The 11,670-nt window shown below is 46.5% G+C and overlaps 1 protein-coding gene across 1 annotated transcript; it reads right to left on the bottom strand.

Moving 5' to 3' along the window:
- Positions 1–5,533: 5,533 nt before the first annotated feature.
- On the bottom strand, positions 5,534–9,102 carry Bhlhe22 (basic helix-loop-helix family member e22). Its single transcript, XM_075971328.1, has one exon. The coding sequence runs from the start codon at positions 8,317–8,319 to the stop codon at positions 7,234–7,236; it is 1,086 nt and encodes a 361-aa protein (XP_075827443.1). The 5' UTR covers positions 8,320–9,102; the 3' UTR covers positions 5,534–7,233.
- Positions 9,103–11,670: the final 2,568 nt, after the last annotated feature.

Here is an 11,670-nt window from a genome sequence, read left to right as displayed (position 1 = left end):
AACAGTACCTTCAAATAATTATACCTAAGGAAGGCCTCGGACCATCGAACATTTCGTTAACCTTTGACCCTAGGTAATGAGCGTCCAGAGCTCTTCTTCAGGGCAAGAGATTACAGATGATGACTTAGCCATGGGCATATCTTACATTTGCTCTCACATCCATCCCCATCCTCCAAATAATTGGTTTACTTTCATAGAAAGTAATTTGTAATTGTTCAAAAAGCACAATTTGTCGAGCAATTACAGATTTTTAAAAATTATCGCCTGTTTGAGATACTTACACTTTAAATATATGTATACCTGATGTTTATGCAAAAGAAAGTTACAGTTATACAGACCCATGCATTGGCCCACCCCATTTTCTGATAGACCAAGCTTTCCATAGATGGATGCTTTTCCTGTGCTTCTGTGGAGGCCTGGTTAGGAAAACAATTTCTTCCTATCGACGCCTGGGATGAAGAGCACAGGCTCAGCCTGACCCCTGATTTTGAATATGATCCCTCAGAGAGACGATGCACAGCAAATTGAGCTTCATTTACTTGACGGTGTATGGTTTAGCATTTTTAAATCCACCACCATTACCACCATCACCCGGAGAGGGGTAAAATGTTGTCTTTCTGAAGAATACATAAGGAAATTCTTGCACCAAATACTTCCATAGTTGTCAGAGTTAAATAAAAGTATAAAATGAGGTTGGGTCATGAGGTATTTTTATGTTGAATTCTGAATTCTTAACTTCTATTAGCGTGACAGGTTTGAGCTGAAACTGTCCTCCTAGTAAAATTAATTTTTTAAGACTGAGAAGCATTTGTAAATAATAGATCTTCAAATACACCTGGACCTAATCCTAAAACTTATAAGGAAAAATAATAATTACTTTATATAACCACTGATACCATTTTAACATTTGATGAAGATGTTAATTTATGGTTGGTTAGCAGTTTATGACTGTCATTACGTTTTCAGTTTGATCCACATTAGAAATCTATTTTTTTCTTTCTTTTAATCTGTAATAATTATATAAAGATATGGTTATGTTTTATCTAAAATATATCACTCTACTATAGCATTTCAAATTATCCACAGATCATAGTTCTTATATGTGCATATATGAATTTAAAAATATAGCAATAAAATGCTTGAAACAGATCATAAATTTGCTTCATATTTTATTGCATCTGTGAATCAGGTTGAAAGACAAGGACAGCTACGGTCTTTGAGAAAGAATTAACTCTTTCCCAAGCTGGGAAGGAGATGATACCATATTGAGGATAATTAAAGTTAACTCCCCATCAAAGCATGCTGATGACATAGAAGATGGGAATCATTGGCAGGGGTGGGGTTGAGGAGGTGGTCAGTATTTAAAATCATCTTTCTTTCGTTGCATATTGACCCTTCCAGCCCTGAAATTTCCTTCTAATGCTGTCTAGTCTGTGTTTTTGTGTTGCATAACAAGAGAACCTGTCAGAAAAGGGACACAGCAAACAAATTCTCCCTCCCTTCGCCCATTTTGAGATAATCCAGAAAAATGTTAAGGACAATACCACTAATTCAAAAAAAGTGAGAGGATTGATTCCACACAAATCTGCAGAAAGGGGAAGGGGGAAAGAAGAGTTTCCCTTCTCTATAAGGAAGTAAAGGCTCCTCCAGATTTTAAAGTGGGGCAAGTTCCCAAAACAACTGGGGTTGACTAAGCTGCAGAAGGTGCTCCTTAAAAGGAAGAGCCTGAAACTTGAGACGCAGGGGGCATCCGGATCTGGCAACACCTGGGAAGAGCGCCTTAAGTTCTCTTTGTTTCCCTAGAAACTTGGGGATTGGACCACAGCTGGCCTGAGGGAGGGCCAGGAAATGCCAGTCTTTGGGAAGCAGGGGAGAATGGTGACTCAGCGGCCAGGGATAGCCACCCTGTCACCGGGTGCAGAGTGAGAACAGCTCTGTGATTGCTCACATCGCTGTGCGGTTTGGGTTTCTCCCCCAGCAAGCATTGCACAGCCTTCTGCTTGCACAAGCTGAGGTTAGGTGACAAACACTAGGGTTTGCCTCCGACCTGGGCTGGACCAGACTGCTGTTTATCCTGCGCATTCTGCAGCCTGCAGAATGCAGTTGACCAGAAGAACCAAAGACCTGTTTGAGAGAAAAATAACTCTCATCCTAAAAGTTGCTTGTACTTCAAAAACTGACATTACTACTTCCTCGTTTTCCTTCGTTCTGTGTCTATGTTTGTTTGGCTTAAAAGCAGAGTTTAAATCAGTCTGAAATTCATTGGCTTGGCCAATCCAGAGGCACAGCAGTTACAAAGGCAGGCATAGATTGCAGGAGACAGACTCAATTATTTCTTCTGCCCTCAAAACAACAAAATTATAAATTGATGTAAAATCCCTTGATGGTGCATGATTTTCGTCTGATCTGCATTTTGGTTGAAAGAAAGCTCATCTGTGTTTCTGCTGCGTAGGTTTTGCGATTTCATTTTGTGTAGAGGTGTCATTAAGTTCTTCCCTCCCTGTACCACCCTTCCTCCTCAGGCTGAATCCCTTTTTCACTGAAGGTTGGAAGAGGAAGCTTGGAAGCCTCCCCGAGCAGGATCCTTTACCTCCCTGGAAAACAGGCAGACCTCGCTGAGCCAGGCAGAGTTGCCACAATGTGCTGCTAGCAAGACAGAACTCTCATCATTATTTTTCAAAGTCTGGGAAGTGTATTATCTTTTTTCCTAGTGGTGATTAGTTACCATAGCATTTAATACGTAAATGTGCCCAGAGCACACCATTAACAGTTAAACGGAGTATTCAATTTAACACATGATTATATCTTTCATAAGTCATTACATTGCAACGGTCAGTGCCTCTCTTGCCAGGTCAGGTCCATGGGCAGGTGGAAAGGGCGGAAGGGTTTGGTTCAGGTGCCCCTTGCCAAAGGCGCATGGGAAAGGAAATTCAGAGGGCCTAGGTTTTCTTTAGTGGTTTGTGGGTTGATAGTAGGAAATGAGTGTAATTACAGGAAGAAAAATCCCTGTACAACACAAAATCTTAGAAGGGTTGCTCAATTGGAGAGTGGAGAAGGGGAAAAAAAGAGCAATGCAGTGTGTGCCTGTCTATGTGTTTGTGTCTGTATGTGTGTGTGTGTCTCTATGTGCCTGTGTATGTATGTGTGTCTCTACGTGTGTGTGTCTGTGAATATGCCTGTGTCTGTATGTTTATCTCTGCATGTGTGTGTGTCTCTATGTGTGCCTGTGTCTGTGTGTGTGCCTCTGTGTGTGTTGTGTTTGTGTGTGTGTTGTGTTGTGTTCAGCACCCCACAGGCACAGAAATCTACCCACCTCATGGAGGAGGAAGGAGAGGTGACTTTTCCAAGATATTCAGTAAGAAGAATTGAAGCAAATGTCAGGCCTCAGGGTGAACTCCTGCGAGAATTCAAGTGAGACTTAGAGGACACGTGGGGCTCCTGTTCTCAGGTGTTCATCCCTGGTCCCCTGAGGACCTGCTGGAGGGGTACTCCTGACAAAGGCCCCTGAGGTCTGGTGGATACCCCAGTGAGCTCCTGCATGAAACACTGTTGGCTGACACATGCCCACACTTTTAGGACACCTGGATAAGTGCACTCTGAAGGCCTGGTGCCCAGCCTTCGGTTCTCATGCAGGTGTCTTACCTGGACAGAAACTATGGCACAACAGTGAAGGGGTTAATTCTCCAGAGCAAGGACAAAATAGGACTCAGAAGAAGAGTGGTCTGAGGTGGGGGTGTTGAGAGGTAGAACGCTTCCCCAGCAGGTGCTGGAGACGCTATGGAGGGGTTGGAGTTGAGGAAAAGAGGGACACCTAAGTAAATCTGCAGTTTCTCTGCTTTTTCTTTTGACATCCTGGGTTCCCTAAAAGCACTTGCTAGAAGAAAGTCTGGAAAGAAGGTTGGCATGTCAGAAAATATTAAAGTGAAAATGAGTATCATTGTCCCTGATGCATTCAAGTTACCCCTGTGTGACATTTTCTGTCAATCCCCTTCTCCATCCTCTTCCTCTTGCACTTGAGTTCTCTTCTGGACTAAGCTCAGAGCCTGGGTGATTCCAGGGTGATGGGAGAATCAGAATTTCTCCTTCCTGAAGTTCAAGGTTTGTTATTCTGTCCAATTTCTGATAGTGGTTGCACAGTGCAAAGGTTGTAGAGTAAATATTTCAAGGAGGCCTTCTAAATAATGTAAAATACTAAGAAGTAAATCTTGCAGCAAATGTGTCCCCTACAATGTTAATATGCAAAAGGGGGGAAAAACCCCTGACTAGTGGTGGCTGTGGCTAATTCCTAATCAGAATGACGGACAGCAGGACCAGAACAATACAAACTAATGGCTGTGCTGCTGATCACTTTACCCCTTGATTAAAGACACCCAATTATGGTGCAGAACAGTGTCGTAATTATGTTTCTTAATCACATCCAGGAGGTTTAATTGCCTTAACGATGTGTTTCATTAAATGAATTTAGGTATTATAGTCGACAGTTTTCATACACAGTTGTTTTCAAATTAACATAATATTAGACATCGTCATGGAAATTGTTTTAATAATCATAATTAGACGCACCCAGGCTTTGTCTGGTAAATGCTGAGAGACAGTCTTCTCCTGCCTGGGGGCTACCCTGGTCCCTTCCTCCTGTCTACCCCCCCTTGACTGGGAGGACTTGACTTTCAAGGCCTTTTGCTCTTATGTTGTCTAAAAAGTTACAGGTTCTGATTAATCTTCTTTGATAGCAAGTGGAGAAGAAAACATCCTTCCTTAGCCCCCCCCCCAAGTTTGATGGCATTTAGGGATATCTTTATGGGCTGATGATGCACAGAACCCACACACAAATGCATTTAGGCAACCAGGTCCAGTGGAATCTCTGTACCTTCATACCTCCACATCAGCACCCCCATCTCTATGATGTGGTACAAATTTAGATCTTCCACACTAAAGAGCAAAGGCCTGAATAAAAGCAAACATATCATATCTTAGTAGAATTCATGCCTAATCCAATTCAAACACTAACATCTCATTAACAGGCAACCGAATAAACTCTGGAAGTCTCTATGGACATTACTTACACTTAGGTAATTCAACCAAGCTGACTCTTTTGCCACAGGAAAGTAGAATGAAGCCACAATAAAGCTGGTGTCCAGAGAATCCAAATCCATCTTTTCCCCTGGTCTTCAAGCCTTTAGAGGCAGATTTTGATTAAAATGCCTTTAAGAAAGTTTACCCCCTTTGGCAGGCCCTACCATGGCCTAGATACTATACCTGTGGGACAGACTTCCGGGAGAGTCTGGCTTTGTATATTCTTGCCAGTATCAGGAACTCTCTGGGCCTGTCCTGGGTCCCACGACTGACCCCTCTCACCTCTGCTTCCATGGAATCCCAGTTGTCCTTTTAGTAAGCATGTGATCTAGGGCTACTCATAACTGCCCAGCACTGACAAAACTTTTGGAAACACGTTTCCTTTTCTGTCACTTTTCAGGCAACAATAACGCAGGAGAGAGGTGGTGTCTCCTTCTACAAAGCACAGCATAATAAAATGTTTGATCAAAATATTTTAATAAAGATTCTTTCTGACATAGATACACATACAAATGGTCGTACATAACTGTCATAGTCTGCTTGACCTATTTAATAGATATATATATATTTAATTCTTTATACAGCCAAAACCCCACTGACAGATCCATCACAGCTCTGAAATCACCATCCAACCTGACAAACTGAATTTGTATTATCTGTAAGGAGTGGAGAACAGCAAGACCCCATTTCTTAAGAGGTTTTTCTGGATTTTTCATAGGACGAAAGGCAGGCAGCTAGCCATGCAAACTAAACTGAAAGCTTGCTTTGGGTACACAGCTTCTTGCTCTTCCTTAGCTTTATGTTATTTCATTTAAAGTTTTATATTTTTTTTTAGAAAAATAACAAATGATTTCACACCATAAGCAAATCAAAGCAGTCTTTTAACATAATAAGTCTTCACAGTTATAATAACTTATATATGTACATCTATAGTAAAAGCAATTAAATTAGACCTTTTAAAATGCACGGCACAACCTGGAAAATATATTTGCCCAGCATGTTCTTACTAATAAGATCTATTGCTGTGATTTTTTCCCTTTTGGAATGCAAATAGATCCCCTTTTGAAAAAGAAATCAATTCATTCATTAATTAAGAATACACCTTTCCTGTAATTTTTGGACTGAAGCAATTTATTAAAGCTCAATTTAAACACAGGGATGATGCAACTGAAAATATCCAGGTGACTTTTTAAAAACCTAAGCAGCTCAGATACATCAATATTTCTCTTCTTACTTGTTGGCAATAAACCTTTCAACACTTGGCACACAGTGTAAGTTAATATATAAAACAGAATTTTAGAAGCATCAAGAAAAAAATCTTCACATAAGACCCAAGACCTTAACACGTAATAAATACTGATGATGTGGATCATTGAAGAATAACAAATAAATACCATGAATTGTTAATACATCATTGCAGAGTAAAAAGTAACAAGGTGCACATAAATATTTTAAAAGCAATTCTTTCAGCCACAGCCTGCTTTTTATATCACTCTCACCAAAACTTTGAGCATTTTCACAGGATTTTTAAGTTCAGAGACGATAAAAAATACAAGTCCTTCATAGCAACGTGTGTCTCTCTCTCTCTCTCTCTGCTTTCCCCCTTCAGTTAAGCCTGCATTTCAAGTTTTTCTCCTGGCTCAGAATCAGAAGTTATTTTCGAGTGCCCTTTCTGATTTGTCTGAATGAATATCCTGTCCCTTTCACACCTTTAAACCCGGGACTCCTCTCCCCTTTAGTACTAGCCAAATTCTCAGCTATTAGTAGGATTAGTATTTTGCCATTCAATACTTTTCACGTCTAATAAACAAGCACTACTAGTTTTCAACTTATTTTTTAACCTTCAAGGAAGACTGCACTTCCTCGAAGTCTAGGTTACCACCAACGTTGCCACTTTTCTGAGGGAAAAAGAGACATTCGCACTCCATCCCTACTCAACATCCCTCTCCCCTCCCTCCCCACCCCAAAGACCGAGATTCGGGGCCGAGCCAAGGCTGAAAGTCCGGTTTGTCTCAGTTACTGCTCAGTTCTTGCCTCTGCTTTGTTTGCCCTGCCAGTGTTTCGCAACTAGAAGAGGAACAAAATAAAAGGGGTGGGGAGCAGCATCTCGCTTTCCTCTAGCTTTGGGGTCGGTCTCGAGGCTTCCGAGGGAGGGAATGTTTAAGGCTTCTCCGTGCACTGTTTGCAGAGGCTGGAAGAGACGCTGTTGAATAGGGCGCACTTTTCGGGGCAGGAGGCAGCCGGGGGTAGCCCGGCGCTGAACGGGTAGCCGGCCGCCTGCTCGTAGGCGCCAAGCGCAGGGTGCAGGGCAGCGGCCGCCGCTGCAGCGGCCGCTGAGCTGGGCAGAGAGGCGGCTGAGATGGCCTGGCCTTGGTTGAGGTAGGCGACTAGGCGCCGCATCTCCTCCAGGGCCTGAGCCTGCATGAGGATATAGTTCTTGGCGAGGAGCAGGGTAGCGATCTTGGAGAGCTTCCGCACCGAAGGGCTGTGCGCGTAAGGGATGACCGCGCGCAGCTCGTCCAGAGCATCATTCAGGTCGTGCATCCTCCGGCGCTCGCGGGCGTTGATATTGAGGCGCAGCGCCTTTTGCTCTTTGGATTTCTTGCTACTGCTGCCGCCGCCACCGCCGCCGACGTTTCCGCTGCCGCCACCCGTAGGGCCCCCCGGGGGGAGGCCCGCGCCGCCGTGCAGGTGGGCGTTGGAGCAGCCCTCCACCACCTTGGCGCCGCCGCTCCCCGCTCCCGGGGATGCCCGCGGGTCGGCGCCCCCGGCTCGCAGCACCAGCTCGCAGCGGCCGTCGCTGTCGTCGTCGGGGCTCTGCTCTCCGCCGCTGCTCTCTGCCACAGAGCCGCGGCTCGCGCTCTCGCCGTACTTGAGGCACAGGGCAGCCCCCGCCGGCAGGCTGTTCAGGCTCGGGTCGCCCCCCACGCCCGCTGAGCCCACGAGCAGCCCAGGGACACTCACCCCGCCGCCGCCGCCGCCCGCGTTGCCTCCTCCTCCGGGCGGCGGCAGCAGCAGCCCGGCCCCTTCGGGGTCAGCCGGCTCGAAGCAGCCTAGGGGCGACGAGGACGAGGACGCCGGGCGTTCGCGAGGCGGCGGCGCCAGGGACAGGTCCATGCCTGGAGGCGTGGAGCGGAAAGCCGCCTCCAGGCGCTTGGCGGTGGAGGCGCCCAGGCTCTTGTGCAGGAAGAGGTCGTCGTCGCTCGCGGTCGCCGCGCCGAGGTGCAGCCCGCGCTCCATTGCCATGACCCGCCGCGCAGCCCGGGCTGGCCACCGCCTGGGCTTGGGAGTCAGGCGGCCGCACAGACGCGCGCCAGCCGGGCTCCGGAGCTGCTGCGCGCGTCGGTCCCCTCGCTACCCGCAGCCCTGTCCCCTTCTTTCTTTTTCTTTTTCGCCTTCCCCCGCGCTCGCCGCCTCCTCTTCTTCTTTTTCTTCGTCTCCAGCCGACGGTGCTGGCTGCTGGGGCTCACCATGGGCCGCGGCCCCTCATGGTGGGAGGGTGGTCGCGGAGGGAGTGGAGCCGCTGCCGCCGCCTCTCGCCGCTCTGAGTCCAGCCCCGCGCCTCCTCTCCGCACCGTTTATCTTGCTTGGATTCACCTTCAAGAGATTTCCGGACCCATCAACCAGCCGCCGCCACAGACGGGGGAGTCTTTTACATCATTATCTCTGAGTAGGTTATTATGAAGAAGACTCGCCTGTTGGGACAGCGCTTTCTACCCAATCAGGTTAACGTTTTAATTAATAGGATTAAAACGGTAACAAACAATCGCAGGCGCTATCTGGCCGCGAGTCTGAATAGTTTCATTTCCCAGGTCTGAAGACAGGCAGCAGCCAGAGCTTTATAAAAGGCGCCTGCTCCATTATTCTGCCTGCCATCTGTATACACAGCTTAGCGCATATGTTTGCAAGGCGCTGGGTCCTGTTAGTAACCCAACAACTGCCTTTAGCTTGACATGTGTGGCGACTTTCACTCATCAATGAGCACACTAAAAGCCCTACTTAGAGCCGAGGATGTTCTTTGCTCCTTCAGCAAATTGTAGAACTGCGGTAAAGGCTGGGAGTCCGGTGGAAAGCAGACTCCCCCACCCACCCCCACTGCGCCCCACCCCCCACTACCCTTCACTCGCCACTACTGTCTCAGCTTGCGCAGTTACCCTCAGAGGAGAGAATTACATTCCATCCTGTTCATAGCATGGTCTGCATTTGGGATGGGACCTGGGGGCAAGGGGGGTGGTGGTGTCCCTGCTGGCTTGCTCTGAGTTTACTCTAGATTTTCAGCTAGTATGTTAGGATAGCAAACCTAGATTTCCTCCCCACCACGGCTTTCCCCCACACCTCTCCATCGGCCATTTCCTACACAGATGAAAAAAAAAAGCACCAAAAGGATGGTCAAGTTGCTCACACAGCCCATTTGATTTAAAACTGGAACTGGGTGGGGTGGGGGAGGCTTTGGCGCGGCCCCCCCACACTGCTAAGATGGTTGGGGACAGAAGCGCACTGCTTCACGAACAGAAAGAAACTAGTCTCAAACTTTCCTCAAGATTTAAATCCAGTTGCTTCGCAAGAGTGAACACGGAGACGAATCCGCTCACACACCAAGTGGGGGCATACGTGCATAATCATTTAGCCGTAAACGTAACCGCTGCTGCTCAGAAGCCGTTTGGGGACAGCTGGATCCATCTGGGCTGTTCCTGGAGGGTTAGTTCAGGGCAGAATTATGAAAACAAGTGCTCTCCGGATGGGGACAGTACACGCGGTCCTCGCGCGTCTGAGTTCAGTCTCTCGAAGCACATGGTATTTAGCGACTGGTTTTCATTTTTATAACATAAGTAACACCAATATTCCCCAACATTTCCAATAAGTCTCTTTCTTGTGGAAGAATTACGGAAGGCTGTGTAGTTTGTGGCTTCTCTGGTTTCATTAAAAAAAAAAAAAACCTTTTAATTGTGGCTTTCAGAGTTGGCCCCAGGTGTTGGACTCTTTTCATTATATTTTCCTCTAATGTGATGAAATTCTAATTCTCTCCTTACCATATGGTTAAATTTCCCCACTGAGAATTAGTTGAAAAGGGAGAAATAATCTATTAATCTCTGTAATAGATTCACAAATGAGGTTCACCACAGAACCTGTTTCTGAATGGTAATATCAGAACAGTTGGGCACTTTATTTCAGACAGGAAGCTTGAGGGCGACACCGAAATGCCTGCGTTGTCACCTTGAAAGTGGAAAGGAGTCTAGCTCTGCTATTCCAGTAGGATTGCCTGAGATACAGCCTCTAAGGGAGAGGGACACTCCCAGGTCGTCCCTTACTGGTGTTCCTTCAGCGGTGTTGGAACCCAAAGACTCAGATCCAGCAAGCAGACTGCCTGAAGATCTACTGCCCTGGATCTTGGCCTGGCCATTACACAACACTGGAGCCTGCCCACCTACTTGTATAGCTGTGGACCAAAGCTTCTTTGGTGTAAGGCGTGCAATCTCTTGCAACTTGCAGCCCTCTTTCACTCTTCTGTTCCTAGCAGCTGTTCACCTGTCCCTTTAGGAAGCTGAAGACACGCTAGTATTATCGTTTGCCAGTTAGCAGTCTTGTTTTCATAGGGATCATAAAAGAACCATCTCTACAAACACAGGTAGGTTGTGTTAGTCTGATGCCAGGCTGCTAAATACAAGGGTGGAGGCTAGAGCCTTAGTGGTTCAGGGCAGAGTGACTGTAAGTCTTCTCTAAAGTCTGACTTCGTTCTCCAGTGTGTTTTCCTTGTGTTCTCAGGGTCCCTGGATTTCTTCCGGGGATCTGATGAAGATATTTAAAAGGCATAGGATGTAGCAAGTACCAGTTTGAGAAAAACTCTTAACTTAGCTGTTGGTGTCTTCTTGGGAGAGCATCCAGGAAGGACAGGGTGATTAAAATACAATCAAAACCAAAAATCAGGCAGATCAGTGGCAAAGATGCCACCAGCCTCATAGCAAGACCTCAGCAAATCCTGGTTCTTTTTATAGGTATCCAATTACTCATTGTGTGAGGTTACAATTTCCTCTGTTCCCTAGTCCCACCTCTGTGCCCTTCAACATCATAAGTTCTACAGGAAAGTTTTGCTCAGCTTTACTGCCCTAGGTACTAGCGGCTCACCTCTTTTGAGATTAGAGAAAATCCCCCCAGACTCTCCAAAGGAGGTGGCTGTTTAACAGTCGCCCGGAAAGTTGTGCTGGGGAAATGGCCAGAGAATTTATGGGAGCTTTAAATGCGGGCGCTATAAGCAGCTTCGGGGAATGGTCTTGCAGGTTTATGCACTCGTAAACTTTTGCTGATTGCTTCTGGGAAGTTGTCAGGCACTTAACACTGCATTTATCTTACAGGGCAATGAAAACACATCTGCCCGACGTCTTGTTACCTGGTTTAATCATCACCAATCACAAGTCACTGCCTCAACTTCCTTTCCCTTTGGGTAGAATCAGGCCGCCTAGCTCCTGGCCCAGCCGAGAGTGACGTCAGCAGCTCTGTCAGAGTCTTCAGGCCGCGGGAATTCTAGAAATCTTAAACTTTGATCCTTCTGGAGCTGTTAGAGAAAAGGCCGCGGCTCAGGAAGCAATGCGCAAGTTGCAA

Source organism: Microtus pennsylvanicus, chromosome 5 (genome assembly GCF_037038515.1).
Source record: "Microtus pennsylvanicus isolate mMicPen1 chromosome 5, mMicPen1.hap1, whole genome shotgun sequence".
Classification (NCBI taxonomy): domain Eukaryota; kingdom Metazoa; phylum Chordata; class Mammalia; order Rodentia; family Cricetidae; genus Microtus; species Microtus pennsylvanicus.
Note: the sequence above shows the minus strand (reverse complement) of the source record. Positions and strands in the feature narration are given on the sequence as shown.